This window comes from Tursiops truncatus, chromosome 4, assembly GCF_011762595.2.
Source record: "Tursiops truncatus isolate mTurTru1 chromosome 4, mTurTru1.mat.Y, whole genome shotgun sequence".
NCBI classification, from domain to species: Eukaryota; Metazoa; Chordata; class Mammalia; order Artiodactyla; family Delphinidae; genus Tursiops; species Tursiops truncatus.
Genome location: NC_047037.1, coordinates 72,952,308 through 72,971,018, shown reverse-complemented (window position 1 = coordinate 72,971,018; position 18,711 = coordinate 72,952,308). Strand labels below are relative to the sequence as shown.

General features: G+C 39.0%; 1 protein-coding gene across 4 annotated transcripts in view; it reads right to left on the bottom strand.

Annotated features, from left to right (window-relative positions):
- Positions 1-3,817: 3,817 nt before the first annotated feature.
- Positions 3,818-18,711, bottom strand: part of LMLN (leishmanolysin like peptidase) — a 79,102-nt gene continuing 64,208 nt past the window's right edge. For 3 of the 4 annotated variants that reach the window (XM_033855718.2, XM_019923205.3, XM_019923206.3), the window contains 2 exons: positions 13,052-13,262; positions 3,818-8,772 (listed from right to left, as the gene is read on the bottom strand). In XM_033855718.2, coding sequence (XP_033711609.2) covers positions 8,672-8,772; positions 13,052-13,262 — 312 coding nt within the window. In that variant the 3' untranslated portion in view covers positions 3,818-8,671. The remainder of the gene's footprint in view (positions 8,773-13,051; positions 13,263-18,711) is intronic. The other variant, XM_019923207.3, reaches the window with a different exon arrangement.

Genomic DNA, 18,711 nt, shown 5'->3' with positions numbered 1-18,711 from the left:
TCTGGGACTTTAGCAGCATTTCTGGCCCCTGCCCACTAGGTGTTAGGAGCACCACACCTGTTCAGGTGCAACAAGCTGAAAAGTCTGAGACGGTTTAGAATTAGAAACAAAGGGTTGCATCACATCATGAATTTACTAAAGAAACACCTTCAAATGGTTAAATGGTGAATTTTATGCTAGGTGTATTTTTTCTCAATAAAAAAAGTAATTTAAGAAAAAAGGAAACTACAATGAGATACCATTTCACACTGGCCATCATTCAATAATGGCCATCATTAAAAAGTCTACAAATAACAAATGCTAGAGAGGGTTTGGAGAAAAGGGAATGCTCCTACACTGTTGGTGGGAATGTAAATTGGTGCAGCCACTATGGAAAACAATATGGAGGTTCCTCAGGAAACTAAAAATAGAGTTGCCACGTTACTCAGCAATCCCACTCCTGGGCATACCCGGAGAAAACTATAATTTGAAAAGATACATGCACCCCAATGTTCATTGCAGCAGTTTACAGTAGCCAAGACAAGGAAGCAACCTACATGTCCATCGATGGAGGAATGGATAAACAAGATGTGGTATATATATACAATGAAATATTACTCAACCCTAAAAAAAGAAAAAAATAATGCCACTTGCAGCAACATGGATGGGCCTAGAGTTTATCATACTAAGTGAAGTAAGTCAGACAGAAAGACAAATATATCACTTATATGTGGAATCTAATAAAAAATGATACAAATGAACTTATTTACAAAACAGAAACAGACTCACAGCTCTCGAAATCAAACTTTTGGTTTGATTTCCAAAGGGGAAACATGAGGAGAAGTGATAAATTAGGAAATTAGGATTAACATATACACACTACTATATATAAAATAGATAACTAACAAGGACCAACTGTATGGCACAGGGAACTCTACTCAATATTCTGTAATAACCTATATGGGAAAAGAATCTGAAAAAGAATGGATGGATATATATGACTGATTCACTTTGCTGTACACCTGAAACTAACACAACATTGTAAATCAACTATAACCCAATAAAAATTTTTAAAAAATAAAGGATTAGAGAAAAAGTGATAGTAATTGAGGACAAGCTTATACATAACTGACATTCCTAAAGAGTAAAACTGAAAATAGTAAATTAAGGTAAAATTCGAAAAAATTATTTGAAATTTTTAGACTTGGATCTATGGAATAAAAAGGTACACACTGCCTTCCAGGAAAAATAGACCCAGAACAGTCGTCACCAAAACATATCTGTTTACAGAAGCTTAAACCTTTAATACATTCATCCCTCAGAATCCGCAGGAGGATTGGTTCCAGGATCCCCTGCAGATACCACAATCTGTGGAGGCTCAAGTCCTTTATATAAAATGGCAGAACACAGTAGGCTGTCTGCATCTGCAGTTCCATATCTGCGATTCAACCAACTGGGGATAGAATTTATGCAAATATGGAGGGTCAGGGCCAACTGTGCTCTTCAGATCTCAGACCCTATTCACCTCAGACAATGGTGACTTCCCTTTCAGGACTGGGAACTCAGCGACAGCCACCAAACCTAACAAACGTGCTCCCGCTTCCCTCCATGTCCTACTCACAGTGGAAGGTGCAGTGCATTCCTCGTGCTCTGCTCCCACCTTCTAACCTCTCAGAGCCTGACTTGATTGGGCATCTGTCTTTTATCTTAAGCCTTTGTTCTCTCCACTCTTTCTTATCAGCATGCTATATGTATTATCCCACCAATTTCAAGTCTAAACTTTACCGTAAATAATCGCTTAATTGTCCTCCTCCTTCACTGACTCCAGGACAAAGACCATATCTGTCTGTTTCTTGTGTTCCTATGGCCCAGCAGAGTGCCTGCCACAGTTGGTGCTAAATACACGTTGAATATAGTAAGTACACAACAAATACTTCTTCAGTGTTCAGTCACTAGATTCAGTAGCTCCACTGTGCTAAGTGTCAGAAGGCACTCTCAAGTGCACTTACACCCTGGAGGCAAGTACAAAAGGCAGCCCCTCCCCATCCAGCATTACAAGGTCTGGTCATTCTGCATGCACACTCTTGCTCCCCTGGCCCTTTCTGTCTCCCTCGTCTTTGACTCATTTCTTAGTACCCAATTCTTAGGACTTCATTCTCCCTTGTATTTAGACTTACCTTCACTATCTGTTTCTTCCTCTGGGCACTAATAAGTTCTGGATCTATGCCTTTGGCTTACTTTTAGCAGCTGAATGCCACACCCGGACCGGTGCCTGCCCTCCCTGGAGCTGAACTGCTGCGGTTCCTCAGCTCAACAGACTCCAGTCTGCTCATTTTCACCACCATGCTCCTGGGCCACAGTGCATGGCAGCCACACCAGGCATTGTCATTCCCGACCTGGAATTGAATGGTGGTATGAAAATTATAAAACAGCAGGAGCTGTTATGTAGGGGGAAGGGAGGGGAGTTTCTGTATATGTAGGGGGAGGGGAGTTTCTGCCAAATTAATAAATTAGTGAGAACTACTGGCTCCCTCCCTCCAAATCAATCCTTGAGAAATGGAGGGGTAAGACCCCCTCACCACCACCCCCAGTTAATAATACCACCAAATAGATATGCATATATACTTCAGAAAACTGGGCTGTTTTGAAATGGTAATGGGGAGACAGGAGGAGGAATGGTCAGAGCCTGGGGTGGAGGGCAGCTGTGAGAGGATAAGTTAGAAAAAAAAAAGGAGGAAAAAAACCCATCTATGGAGATCCAGCATGGGGCACACTGCTGGTGCCGGGGTTCTGGAGCAAAATCCCAGAGTGGCAAAGCCACAGACTCACCTCAATCAGGCTGAGGACTGATTTGCCTCAGATATTTCCCTTCTTCACTTTTCTCTTCATCACCATGATGCTTATCCCTAAAGATTATTTAACACCTATATAGCACTTACAGCCTCCCTCTTTACTCCTCTGTCAAACCTATTGTAAGAAATGCAGATTTTACACATTTTATTTACTTAGTAACAAGCATAAAGCTTTACAACTAACCAAATCATTTTAGAACAGTGGCATAACCTGTTTTATCTGACCTCTGTTAAGATTCAAGGCTCTGGGGCTGGTCTGGCAAGCTGTGCTGAGGCGCGCGACATTTGCTCTATTCTCTGTAGCTACCTCACTTCCATTAAATTTTCAGACCCTCAACCAAATATATCAAAGTCTTCACTATGTAAACACTAATGAGCACTCGTGTGTAAGCACATGTGAAATCTCTTTCAGTCAACCTGTAGCCTTCTTAAAATGTCACTAGGAGACCTAATGGGGTGGGGTGAGGGGGGAGCCAGGAGATGTTCAGATATTGTGATTTGAATATTTTCAAATGAGGCAATGTCAGAAAGTTGAGTTACTGTTTCTGTTGAAATTGAAAAAATTGTTAGTGGCACTGAGTGTTAAAATGGCATCGAATCTAAGATATACTAATGTCTATAGGCAGAAAAAAATATTTCTATACATATAAAATGAGAATGGGGACTTTCCGGGTGGCACAGTGGTTAAGAATCCACCTGCCAATGCAGTGGACACGGGCTCGAGCCCTGGTCTGGGAGATCACACATGCCACGGAGCAACTAAGCCCGTGTGCCACAACTACTGAGCCTGCACTCTAGAACTCGCGAGCCACAACTATTGAGCCCGCGTGCCACAACTACTGAAGCCCACGCACCTATAGCCCATGCTCCGCAACAAGAGAAATCACCACAATAAGAAGCCCACGTGCCACAACAAAGAGTAGCTCCCGCTCGCTGCAACTAGAGAAAGACCATGCACAGCAATGAAAACCCAACACAGCCTAAAATAAATAAATAAATAAATAAATTTATTAAAAGAAAAAAAAATGAGAATGGTATTGGTCATCTACCAGAACATCAGATGGTGTATTTGGACTTCTACCTCCAAACAAGTCCAGTTTATTTCAAACATTAAGGAACAAACTTCTGGCAGAACACTAACAAGCTGACTTAAATAAACCTCTCCATTTCAACGTATCTACCAGAGAGTTGTTGACAAAAGACTCGTTTATGTATTGACACCTATTAAATAAGATATATTCTATGAACATACCAAAAGGTAGTATAAACAGGTAATGTATGAGACATAGACACTTTGTCTTCAGTACAGCGTACAAATAATATTGAATTTATTCAACTACTTGAAGTAATTTATTGTACATAGTTTTAGCTACTTACATGAAATATTTAAAATGTTAAAAAATCTAAATATTATCATTAAAATTTCCCACAAAGATCTCAGCTCAGCAAGTAGGTCACAGAAGCTGTGCTCAGTCCATTTCACAGTGCTTGGCTCCAGGCCACAGGGCAGGATGGCTCTGAGTGCACATGGTGAAGGCACACCCCAGGTACGTTCTCTCAAACTACAGTCAGTTTATGAGGAAGAATCACGCTCCACACTCCACAGCCACAATTTACTTGCTGCTACCAAATGGAGTGTGGTACTTGAATGTGCAGAGCGGTCCTGCGGTGAGACTCCTGGCCCACAGCACAGAACAAATGGGACAGAAATAATCTCCAGCCAGAGACGGCTGCCCTAAATTGTTTTAGTCGGCTGTCTTTCCTGCTTAACTATTTGAGGAGGGTTATTCCCTGTAGCTTTACATAAGACCTGTCCCTATTCTTTAAGTAGGACAATTTTACTCCACTTAAAGTAAAAATTGAATTATGTTTCGTAATAAACACCTCATCGTCCCCATATAGAGTGCATGGCTGTGTTTGTATCCCTCATCCAGGTTTAAAAAAATTGATGGTGTTAATTAAGTAAAGAAAAGATGCAGATTAGTTTCCATTTTTATTAAAGCTGTGTTTTTTCTAAGTAATATATTACACTTAAAGTTAAATACCATAAATAAAGATTAGTTCTTAAATCTATTTTATTTATTAAAAATGTAAACAAAAAGAAAATAATTCACCACTCCCTCCCCAACCCTGACTAAATGTGTCAAAAAAAAAAAAAGGTCATCCTTTCAGGTAAGTTCTTTCTTCAGAACGAGTAGCACAGACTTTATTAAAATATGTTAGTCCTCTTGGGCTGCAGGGACATGGCACGGATGACTGGTGCCAACTGTGAAACAGGTCTGTGGGGCTGTGACTGAAGTCCATCTCCTCCTGCCAGGACTACTCAAATGCCCGCAGAAACGGGCTCTTCTCTCTCCATTCAGTGTCCAAGGACAAGGACAGCGCTAAGGCACTGAGCACGGGACACTGTGATGAACATGGTATGTAAGCTGGCATACTCCAGGAGGTGGGTCAGAGCCAGCAGTGACCTAGAAATTCTGCATGAATTAGTCATGCAGAATATTAGAATATTCTGAATATTCATGAACATTAGTCACAGAATATTAGAGCTAGAAAGATTCTGAGAAAGCATCTAGTCATTTTACAGATGGTCTCAATCAGTGAGTCTTCTAATACTAAAGAGAATATTGATAAAATTTTATGGAATACTCTGGTATAATTATGTATGTATCTTCCTAAAACTATTTAAACTTCATTAATGTTTCACTTTCAAATATTGATAAACTCTAAACCAACATATTAGGCTGAAACTAATTTTAAGCATAATTTATAACATTTTTAGAATGCCTAGTTGATCTTAACAAAAATAAGTATCCTTAAGAAATAAGTAAGGGAAAAGGATGTTTTTCAGGAGAATACAGACGGATCTACATTAAGACTACCTAACTGCTTTCCAGTTTCTTTAAAGCTATCAGCTCAAGTCTAGTGACAAGGCTTTTGCTTCCTTCCTGTAAATTCTGTTCTTGAAAACCTGAGAGACAAATTCACTTGTTAATTTTGACATTGGGCGGGGAGGAGGAAGGGTGAGCTGTGACAAAGCGAGAGAGAGGCATGGACATATATACACTACCAAATGTAAGGTAGATAGCTAGTGGGAAGCAGCCACATAGCACAGGGAGATCAGCTCGGTGCTTTGTGACCACCTGGAGGGGTGGGATAGGGAGGGTGAGAGGGAGGGAGGCGCAAGAGGGAAGAGATATGGGAACATATGTATAACTGATTCACTTTTTTATAAAGCAGAAACTAACACACCATTGTAAAGCCATAGAGATGTAAAAAAAAATAAAATTGATATACTATTTAAATTGAAAAAAATTACTATCAAAATGAACCTAAGTCTGAACTGAAAACTGAGGTAGTCAGTTTTTATAAGGACTTGACCCTTTTGAGTCAGAAAGGGACTTCAGTCTACTATCCTCAAATCAGCTATCCCCATTCCCCTTCCCTGCCCCACCTCACTCCCACCATGGCTGCAGTCTGCATGGTCTCTTTCTCAGTGAACTGGTTTTGTGAACATAAAGAGCATTACCTGCCACAGGATATTGAAATTTAGGTCATCTCAAGTTCTTCAGTTCAAAACTTAATTCTAGCCTGCTAATTCTGCATTGAAATTTAAGATTTTAAAAATCCTTCTTTTTAGAAATTTATCAGCGGCCTTCTAAATCCTCACTGAGTATACTATGCAGAATCAGTGATAAGCAACCACTTTCAAGACTTGTTGAAGAGGAAGGAAGACACCAGCACTGTTAGTTACCCTCAAAAACTCAAGATTTCTTAACACCATACTTTACCAGGTTCTACGTTTGTGCCGAGAAAACACTGGGCTACCAGATTCCAAGCTTAACAAATATATATATATAGAAAAAATGTCATCTATAATATTTTCTTCAGAAAGTCATTAGTGCAAATATAATTATATCAATAAAAAGTAAAGCAAAAATATATTTCAAGTATAAAAAGCACCATGCTCAGAAACAATACTACCTAAATGGCATTACTGCACAACAGTCAAAATATAATTGAACCTATCACTGTGAGTCTTAAATATATTATGAATCCATATTATTTTTCGTGAAATTCTTTGTACAACTTTGCAGGATGATTCATAATCACATTGGGTATATAGGTTTAGATTTTTATAACTTTCTTTAAAAATATACTCTACATTTTTCTCTGACTTTTCATGATTTAAAGTATGCAGAACGTAGGCAGAAACACCATTGGTATTAGATTTTCTTCAGCTGAGGCTGGCTATGCTAGAGACCCCCAGCTTTTCACAATGACAAATACCTCCAATTTAAAATTGTAGGCAAATAAGTATTTTAAATGTATGCATTTTTTTTAAAAAAGGTGACTCTCCTCTATGCTGGAGTTGCTGTTTGGCTCCAGTGCCAAACAATAAGTTGGAATTACTCCTTAGTAATTATGCTGTTTGTTCACTTAGCAGTTTCTTAAACTGAGTGCTCAATAACTGTATGCTGAATTAAAGGGCCAACCAGTGAATGAATGAATGCATGTCCAAGGGCTATGTTTCTAATGCCACAGGACTTCATTAGCTTTAGAGAGAAAAACTGGGCATCATTCATCATTAAAGATTTTCTAATTGGGTTTACTAAGTAGGGTTGGTCAGCTCTAGTACAAGAGCAGAATTGCTTCTGGGGACCAGAATCTATGGGTGACAGAAAGAGTGTCAAATACAAGAGGTAAAAGACATTACCTCCTTTTAAAGCAAAGGCAACCTTCTGACTTCTGTGGACTAAGCCATACCCTGTGTGGTAAAGTGGACCCTATTGGATAGGCCCTACACGAAACCTACACTTTGCTATAAACAATTCAGATCATCTTGTTTTGGCTTATATCTTTTCTTCTTACACATAAAATAATTTTCGGATAGTCAAATTCTTCTGTAACAACTCCTAAGCCCACTTGAAAATACTGCATACCTGTCTATACCAGAATTTCTTTTTATCTTCATTGGTCAAAAAGGAAAGTTCTATTTTTGTTGGATTGCAGTTGTCATAACTATTATCTGGAAAACATACAATTAGGTTTTCTTTTATTTGCATGTCTTCAATGTTTTCACAGGGCAGAGTATTTTTCTCTCTCTGCTTCCCAGTTTTTCAAGTCATTATTAAACTAATGGAGAATACAACTGGAAGCTACTCTCTGAAGATCAATGAGTACGGATACAGCTACCAACACCTAATGGTTCAGCAGGAAACTGCCACACAGCTGGTTTGAAAAGGCTAGCATGGTTAAATCATAAGATTTAGCAAAACATAATTTAAAAAAAAAAACAATGAGAACAATGATTTAGGTGTACCATATACAGTCATTAAACTCAAAATAGGTATAACAGTGATGTAGAAATCCCAATTCAAGTTATTTTCTGTAAGTCAAAGGACAATTTATACTTTTGAGGACAGGGTCCACAACTTATAACCTTGCAATGATTAGCTGTTCTTTAAATTATTGCAGCAGTGATGAACCTTCCCATTGTTTTAGGTTAATGAAGATGCTGAGGTATGCAATAACTGAATTTTTCACCTATTATCCCATTTTCAAAGGAAAACTTCAAGAAGAGTATTTATCCTGAAAAATAAAGAGACTTGGTGATTTGGAATTCCTCCTCCTTCTCCAAACTTTGAGGCTGTTGGGTTGCTGATGAGGCGTGATTGCTGTGAAGCTCTGCTTCAAGATCTGATTATGGTCAACACTTCCAAGCCAAAGTCAGGAATGCCACTTCTGCCATCTGTATAGGCTGGCACTCGCCCAGATTTTGTGCTTTGTTCAGAGGAACATGACACAAAGGAATGTCTTCAGAATTCACTTTTCCATTCCTAATGCCATACGCACAGAAGAAATCCAGCCAGCAGAGGAAATAGATTGCCTAGCAGAAGCCAAAGTGTAACCACTGGGCTAGAGGAACAGGAACAGAGATCTAGGGTTGAAAACAAAAAATTGACTTTCCACAGACATTTTTGGAAAAAATTATACCAACAAAGTGTTGACAGATGAGTAGAGGTAATTATTAAAAGGTGAGGAAGGACTACCTTGAAGAGTAGAATCAAGAGTGACTTCCTGAAATCCATATATGCAAAGTCTTTTTTTATATTTATAGAAAAAGAACAAAATATTTATGTAGGAGAAAAGAAGATGTACCTACCGTATCAAGGTTCAAAATCAGCACCCAAGAAAAGACAGGGTAGTATCCTGGCAAAGCTAAAGATGCTACACAGGAAAGTAAATGAAATTCTTGGCTATTCTGACATGGGATGCTGGACTCTCTTCTATTCTACCTTGTCCCTTCTAAGTAGGGTGACCCTATAATTTATCATCCCATATCAGGACATTTTGAGATAAGCGTTGAAATAAATTTCTAGTCTTAAGATGGAGCCTCTCCTGCCCATGGCGTCACATCAGCAAATTAAAACTTAGATAACTTTCATGTTTGTGTAAATGCTCCACTTGACCAGAACCACAGAATATCCAGTCAGCCAATCTCCAACCGCCGAGCCAGTGTGGGCTGTATACTTATTTCTTTGTTCCTTGATCTTTCTAAATAAGGTTAGATACTTAACCCCGGCCCATCAACCTAAGCTGAGTACTTCTTCCTTGTTTCCTGCTTGTAGCCCTTTTCCCTTATTTTACAGCTCTCTGGACTCCTGAGAGTAGAGACTGCCTGTGTGAAATAAAATTTGCTTTGATCAACTAAATTGTTCTCTTTGATAATTTTAACACAAGGGAATTATTAGTAATCATACCAGGACAATAGGCACGTGGACTGTCCCAGGCAAAACAGGACATACGTTCCCCAATCTCTAAATATCTACCCATCTATCCATATCACCCCAGGCTTGATTTGGAAACAGCAGAAGATTCTATGAGTTTTGGGCAGTAGGAGTATATTTTAATTTATCTAAGAGTTGTTCTAACAGCTAAAACTATTTCCCCCAAACAATTCTCAGAATGGAGTACATTTTTTAGCAGTCAAGAGACCAGGTCAACCTGACTTTATTTCAGGATGAGTTGTCCTTTCTACTATTTTGACCAATAAAGAACCAACCAAGCTTCAAGTCTGACTTGCTTAAAAGGTAAGAAAAAAAGGACTGGTTTTTCAGCTATAGAATTAATAAAATGATAATGTTAAGGCACTGGAGCTTGTTCTTCTGAGAACTATACAGTGTAGAATAAGTATTTTAAAAAATTATTTCACTGTATGTAATACAAGTAAACCATGGAGAACTTATATTCTTCCCCAATGGAACCAGCTGGCAATCGTTAAATGTTAGAAAAATCAATCCTTCTCAAAGTATGGTACCTGAGTCAACAACATCAGCATCACCTGGGAACTTCTCAGGCTCCAACCCAGATCTTCTGAATCAGAAACTCTGGGGGTGAGTCGTAGCAATCTGTGTTTTAACATGATTCTGATGCATGCTAAAGTTTGAGAACTTCTGAGCTCAAGCTGCAATGTCCAATATGGCAGCCATTAGCTATATGTGCTATTTAAATTTAAATTAACCAAAATGAGATGAAATATTTAGTTCCTCTGTCACAGTAGCCACATTTCACATGTTTAATAGTCACATGTGGCTAATGACTATTGTATGGGACAGCACAGATTATACAACATTTCCATCACCCCAGAAAGGTCTACTGGATACGTTCTGGCCTACAACATCAGGTAGAGTGGTCTTGGCTGGAATAAGGAATAGACCCTGGAGTCACTAATAACACAGGCATATCCCTTTATCTCCCAATTCTCAATTTGGCACAAAGGAAATAGGAGGGGAACTGAACTAACTGTTGTTTATCTACTGTTGGTACTAACATTTAACAAGCTATTAAAATATTAATGGCCGCTCTAGAACATTTGTTGTCCTTCAAAAACACTGCACTTTCTGTGACAGTACTCTTTAAAAAGGAAAGATACAAAGAGCGTGTTTCAAAATGAATCAGAGACGATCAGATCTGGGTTTTGATCTGAATCTCATTAGCTGTGACAGTGAATATATCACTTAATCTCTTTATACCTTAGTTTTCTCATGTGTAAAATGATAATTCCTACCTCATTAGGTTTTGTGATGATTAAATACAATGATATAGACATAAAGCACTCAGCAAAGTGTCTAGCATTTAATAAATAGAAACAAAATAACCTCCACAATCTGAAGAGATCAGAAAATTTAGAAATAAATCTTTCATATTCACTAATGGAAATTATGCCTAAAAGGTATCTATTCCTTTTTTTTTTTCCTAAAAGCCATCTATTCTTGTAATATTTTATACATTTTTCAAAAGTGTGGTAGTGATTCGGAGGTTACAATCCTTTTTTGAGCATGCTTCCTCATAGAACTGGTTAATGGGGAAGAAATCACAACATAGTACCACAGTATCAGAAGGGTGACTACAAAGAGGGAGCTGGATAAGAAGTCAAGTCTAGGGCACAGGTTGGTGGAGGGGGTGGGGTCATTTGCAATCTCTACTCCCCACCTCCTTTCAACAGATTCACTTGTCTTTGCCATGCTCCAAGGACAGGAACTAATCCCATCACAGATCCTTGAACTAGTCTGGCTTTCTCCTCATTTCTACACATTTTTTTACTGTACTCCTAAGATTCTTACCCCTGAACCAGCTGGAGTAACTCTCTCTTTAACTCTACTCTAACTGCTAATGGCTGAATCAATGCTCATCTCTTGGACATTGAAATGATGATATTTCTTATAGTTAACTCTGAGATTAGGCCTGAGCATGGGAACTCCATCAGAACCACCTATTTGTAGACTAGCAGCCCTTTAATTCTAGCCAAAGCAATTTAACAATAACAAAATCAAGTCATCCTATCACTTCATATGAAAGTTAACTAAGAATATTTAACACTACATTTATTATATACCATATCAAAAGGACCTAAGATCTTTTAATTCATTGTGCATTACTATTATAACTACAGAAAACTCAGCTGGCTCACAGAAGTTAAGTGAAAAGAGTTAACACAGCAGGCCTGAGATGGTCATCATTTGAAAGTCCTGTTTGCAAGGACGGCCTTTAGCTGGTGTCTGGGAAGTGGTTTCTTCCAGACTTCACCTACTGTCCCCTTTCCCTTTGCTGATTCTGCTTTGTATCTTTTTGCTCTAACAAAGCTTAGCCGTAAGTACAACTAGAGGCTGAGTCCTTTGAGTCCTAGAGAGTCATGAAATCTGCGGGTGGTCTTAGGCACCCCTAACACAAGTATTAATCTCCCCAAATTCACCCTCTACTTATAGCCCATGTCTTGATAAAGGACCCAGAATGTGGGAAAGAAAGGGAATTAAATTTTAGAGGTGAAGAAACTTTGAGCTATAAAGTGAATGTAGCCCTTTGTTTTCAACCAGACCGTGGAGCAAGCAAAGGGCTATACAGTTCCATTTAAAAAATACCTCCAGTTGAGAAAATAAAACATGGCCTATTCCAAAATATCAAACTGTCATAAAATCTCATAGGTCATTTAATTAAAATATCATGGACCATAGGTCAAAGCTTTCATTGAGAGTTCATGAGTTCTGCTTTTAAAACTTAGAAATGGGTCATCAGCCTCAGTTTGCACATCTTCATCAACAGGGAATGCACTCTTCTCCTGGTTCTAAAGGATTTTACTGGAATCTGTCTCCCTACAACTTTAATTCATTGTTCTCAGTCCTACTCTCTGGAGTCTCACAGAATGAGTAATATATCTCTCAGTGAAAACCACTGTCTTTGCCAGCCTGTCTTTCTATCTCACTGTGTATATTTGCATCTCCCTGCACCTTTCTCTTCTTTGTGGGCATGTCAATCCCTTCTTTGAGCATCTTTTCCAGTGACTTTCCCGCTCTTTCGCCTCACCTAGTTATAATATAACTAAAATATATTTAATTGCTTTTTGTATTCATGAACAGAATTTTTACTCTTACTTTCAAAATGAATGGCTGAAACATTAACTTTTTGTAACCTTCAATGAATGTTTTTGTGCAAGTCAGAGGTTCTTCACATATCGAAAGTTTCCTCACCCTCACTCTTACTGAAGAGAGGTGTCAAGTCTACCTACCTTCAATTTCTAACCATGGAGGGAAGGCGATCTTCCCATAAAACTGCAATTAGAAGAGAAGATGCGCAACCTGTTTTAGAGCTTCCTTGCAGGGCATTTTCAACATCTTGTAAGAAAAGTGCTTCTCTGTACTCCAACCACAGAGGCTACTCACCTAGGGGTAGAGCTCGGGTCAAGTTAGTAGTTGGAGGATCTGTTTCTGGGGGACAGAGCTCACAGAAGTCCCAACATGATGGGCAGAGCAAGTTTCCATCGTGAATCCAGCCATTCATCTGAATACTGACGGGGAGGACCTGCCCGGCCCGACTACACAAATATGAAGTATCCTGAACCCAAACCTTCAGACCTTGTGGAGAACAAGAAACCTTCAAAAAGTGAAAAAAAAAAAAAATCAGATCAGTAAGATTCTAGTATGTGAGCCTTCTCCCTCAACTGTAGGAAAATATGGCAGAATTTACTAAAAATGCTGGCTATAAAAGACAATTTGGAATGTGGGCCTATTTTAATTTCATATAAAGAGGGTTAAGTTATCCATGTTCTAAAAGAATTTCACTCTGTGGTAGTAGTAGTTCTTAGACTTTTTGTCTAGAACCTTTTAAAAAATCTAATGAAAGCTATGGACCCTTCCTGAAAAAAACAAGGTAACATACAGCTTTACATACAATTTGGATTCACAGACCCCTGAAGCCAAGTTATCAATAATAACATTTCTGTAGATTCTAGTATCCTCCTAAAATTCAGGTTAAATGTCTGTCAAAGAGCCATGAATCATGTCACTTTTTCTACAAGTTGCTAAATTTTGTAACTCAAATTTTTTTAGTTGTTTTAAATTATAAAAATAGGGCTTCCCTGGTGGTGCAGTGGTTAAGAATCCGCCTGCTGATGCAAGCGACACAGGTTCGAGTTGTGGTCCTGGAAGATCCCACATGCCGCACCCAACTAAGTGCATCCAACTAAGCCTGCATGCCACAACTACTGAGCCTGCGCTCTAGAGCCCGCGAGCCACAACTACTGAAGCCTGTGTGCCTAGAGTCCGTGCTCTGCAACAAGAGAAGCCACCACAATGAGAAGCCCACACACTGCAACGAAGAGCAGCCCCCGCTCTCCGCAACTAGAAAAAGCCCACGTGTAGCAACGAAGACCCAACGCAGCCAAAAATAAATAAAATAAATTATAAAAACAATATATGCTCATTGTAAAAAAAAAAAAGCACACTGTATAGAAATGACATAGTAAAAGTTTGTTATTCATTATCTCTATCCCAGATCCTCTGCTCAGAGATGAAAATGGTCACAGTGATTTTATACAACTGGTAACATCTTTAAAAGCAGGATTCATATCTCATATACAAGGGGTAACTAATGAAATCAATTTTAAAAAACAAACATATTAAAGTTAACTTTAAGAAAATTTATAATGACTGTGTTGTCTTCAAAGTTGTTTTCTTTTTTTAAATAAATTTTATTTATTTATTTATTTATTCATTCATTCATTCATTCTGGCTGAGTTGGGTCCTCGCTCCTGCGCACAGGCTTTCTCTAGTTGCTGAGAATGGGGGCCACTCCTCATCGCAGTGCACAGGCGTCTCATTGTAGTAGCCGCTCCCATTGTGGAACACAGGCTCTAGGTGTGCAGGCCTCAGTAGCTGTGGCATGCGGGCGCAGCAGTTCTGGCTCGTGGGCTCCAGAGTGCAAGCTCAGCAGCTGTGGCTCACAGGCTTAGCCACTCCGTGGCATGTGGGATCCTCCCAGACCAGGGCTTGAACTCTCATCCCTTGCATTGGCAGGTAGACTCCCAACCACTGTGCCACCAGGGAAGCCCTCAAAGTTGTTTTCTAAAAAGACTTTACATTATGCTACTTCACCTTAAATATTTCTGGATCTTCTCTCCTGGAACTATCTTCAAAGAAAGTGCATGGTTCTCAGTATGTTTGATGGTGGCAAATTTTTACTTTGCAAGTAGATGTAATTTTTGGAAATACCCAAAACTTGCCCAGATCCAAGTCTGGTAAAGGCAGTTGACTACACTGGTTAAGACTAGGTCAACACAGGTATGATGTAAAATACTGAAATTGACTGCTTAGATGGCTATTAAACTATCTCTAAAAGTAATTTAAAAAGGAGTTCCAAAAGTGTTTTTCAACGATGGAGTCATTTTAAAAACAACTCTTTTCATCAATTAAGTTTAAATATAACATTCATTTGGAAATTTAAGTTATAATAAGCTATCAAGAAAATAAACAACGAAGTGTAAACTCTTCTATAAGTCTGTCATTCAATGACCCACACCCAGTAAGCATTACCACAGCTGCAATGCAATGTAATCATTCTTTTAAGTGAGAATTGACTGGGTATTGTGCTTGGTGCTGAAAAGGATACCAAAGAAGTCCATGACACAGTGCCTGACCTCTAGCAGCTTTAATTGAGGAGAGAAGGGTAGGATATACAAATTTCCCCCCAAAATTAACAGTGTCAGACTGTTTTATGATAAAGAGGCAATAAATAAGAAAAAGAACAACAAAGATTAGAAAGTTTCATGGAAGAAAGCATTTATATTCTAAAGATGTGCACAGGGTTTGCATCACAGTGAGGGAGACATGTTGTGAGCTGGTGGGCTGTGTTAGAGTCCAAGTAGGTGAGGAGAGTAACTGCGTAGGGGTGGATGAAGATAGAAAGGAGTGGACAGATCAAATAACAAGCATATTAAGGACAAAGAGAGCCAGATTTCTCACTGCTACTGCTTGAAAGAAGAGTTACAAATATGGGAAGGGAGAAAACTAAAATGAATTATTTGGTGTTAAACTGGAATCAAAGATACTGGTACAAACTCATGGTTATATATATGCACATGTACGAGTATATATAAAATTACATACACACATATATTTCCTAGCTCTGTTCACCAAGAAGGCCTGGGGAGCAGCTGTATCCCAACAGCAATGAACAATACATCTAGCACCCAGACTTTATTTTTTAAATAAATTTATTTATTTATTTTTGGCTGCGTTGGGTCTTTGTTGCTGTGCACAGGCTGTCTCTAGATGCGGCAGGTGGGGGCTACTCTTTGTTGTGGTGCTTGGGCTTCTCGTTGAGGTGGGTTCTCTTGTTGCAGAGCACGGGATCTAGGTGCGTGGGCTCCAGTAGTTATGGCATGCAGGCTCAGTAGTTGTGGCTCGTGGCCTCCAGAGCACAGGCTCAGTGGTTGTGGCACAGGGGCTCAGTTGCTCTGCAGCAATGTGGGGTCTTCCCGGACCACGGCTCAAACCCCTGTCCCCTGCATTGGCAGGCGGATTCTTAACCACTGTGCCACGAGGGAAGTCCCTAGCACCCAGACTTTAGTCTCTAAATACCTCACTCCACTAAAAGAAACAAGAGTTCCTTGGAGAAATGATTAATTCCAGGGCTGGGGCAAAGAAAGTGAAGATGAGCCTAGAATATCTTGTGCTAGAAAGCAAGGAAATAGTTAAAAAGATAGGACAGCCAAAAGGACACAGGAACCAACCTGAAGGGCTCCCTCCCTTTGGCTAAATCTGGGGCAACTTAAATATCCAAATAAATAATGATAGTAATGGTAATACCCACTGAATAAAATGCAATCTGTGAGTCAATACAGATTTAAATGCATAAATTAATAAAATGAAGGTATGATAAGAAATAAGTTATCGATATAGTACTTTTCCCCCCAAATACTTACTAATTAAAAAGGGAATTAATTAAAAGAGAAAAACAGTAACTTGACAGTGGAGAAGCCTGGTAGATATCAGCAAGTTAACATGACCAGCAAAGGGACAAATCAAGAGTGCACCACCAGGGACTTCCCTAGTGGTCCAGGGGTTAAGAATTGTCTTGCAATGCAGAGGATGCTGGTTTGATCCCTAGCTGGGGAACTGGGATCCCACATGCCATGGGGCAACTAAGCCCGTGCACCACAACTAGAGAGCCCACGTGCCGCAACTAATGAGCCCACACACCACAACTAGAGAGAAGCCCACGCACTGCAACGAAAGGTCCTGCGTGCCAAAACTAAGACCTGATGCAGCCAAAATAAATAAATATTAAAAAAAAAAAAAGTGTACCACCAAAAAAACACAAGCATCACTTCTGTGATATTACTGCCCAAAACATATTACATGAATTTAATCATGAGGAAACATCAGACAAACCCAAATGGAGACACATCATAGATAAGAACTGGCTTGTAATCTTTAAAAGTGTCAAGGTTATGAAAGTCAAGAAAAGACTGAGGAACTGTTCCAGATTGAAGGAGACCAGAGATGTGACAACTACTCAATATGTGATATCAGTGCAGATCCTATTACTACACGGACATTATTGGGACAATTGGCAAAACTTGAACGGGGTCCAAGAATTAGATGTATCAGTGTTATTTCCTGATTTTTTTGGTAGTACTGTGGTCATATAGGAGGATGTCCTTGTTTATAAGGAATAGACATTAAAGTATTTAGGGGTGATGGGGCAGACTGTCAGCAATTTGCACTTAAATGACCCATATTTTTGTACCATTCTTGCAACTTCTCTGTCAAAATAAGTAAAACAAAGAACAACAGAAAACAAAACAGCTAATCCAAATGCTAATTGTTTGGAAATCATGCACATTTTCCCATATAAATGGTTGTGAGTATTAAATTAGCAAAATTAACTGACAACACTAGGTACTACAGGGAAGCCAAGTACATTCAGTCTTTGTAGATGGTATTACAAATCTACGTAATCCCTTTGTGGTGGTGGTGGCGGTATAGAGAAGACATTAAAACAGGCTGAAATGGTTATCCTCCTATTATAGTTCACACTGTTCCAGCTTTATCCCCTTTATTCTAATAAAAAGGTAAAGGATGTAAATATACTTACAAAAGCATTTTTATATAGTGAAAAGTGAAAATTAATTCAATATCTCACAGGAAAATGACTTCCCTAATTATGATACTTTAAAATGATGCAATGTTCTACAGCTATGAAGAACAGTAAGTATTATTATTGGGAGAACTTGGAAAAGGTATCTTGGTCTGTATAAAAAGTACTAAGTTGGGGCTTCCCTGGTGGCGCAGTGGTTGAGAGTCCGCCTGCCGATGCAGGGGACGCGGGTTCATGCCCCGGTCCGGGAGGATCCCACATGCCATGGAGCGGCTGGGCCCGTGAGCCGTGGCCACTGAGCCTGCGCGTCCGGAGCCTGTACTCCGCAACGGGAGAGGCCACAGCAGTGAGAGGCCCAATTACCGCAAAAAAAAAAAAAAAAAAAGTACTAAGTAAAGTCACTAAAACAAAATTATGTATTCTGATTACAACTAGATCAAAACTATGTATTTAAGTAATACATAATCTTTAATGGAATGAATTCATCAGAAAACGGTTGCTGGATTATAGTTGTCAGATTATAGGATTATAGCTGGAAAGTGTTTATTTTTCATTGTCTTTTATAAGGTTTCAAAGGTAATTTTACATGAATTGTATGGTGTGTGAGTTATACCTCAATAAAGCAGTTACCAAAAACAAGAGTTAATTTTAAAGAAACTTTAAAAATAGTAAGTTAAATTGTCAGCTACATTAGTCCATTTAGCTCTTGTAGGTGAGATGGCACAACAAATTCTTATGTTTCAGTTTTCAGGATCACACTCTCCTCCCTGATGTCCGTTAGTAGGGTATGGAATATTCATTAGGTTTGATGCTCCTAAGTTACAGAATGCCTGTATCTTAGTAAGTTCTATGGTGATGCAGTCATTTAATATCAGACATGCAAATAATAAATTAAGAAAATAGTAGTTTGCTCTCTTTGGATTTCTAATTTCAAAGGAAAAAA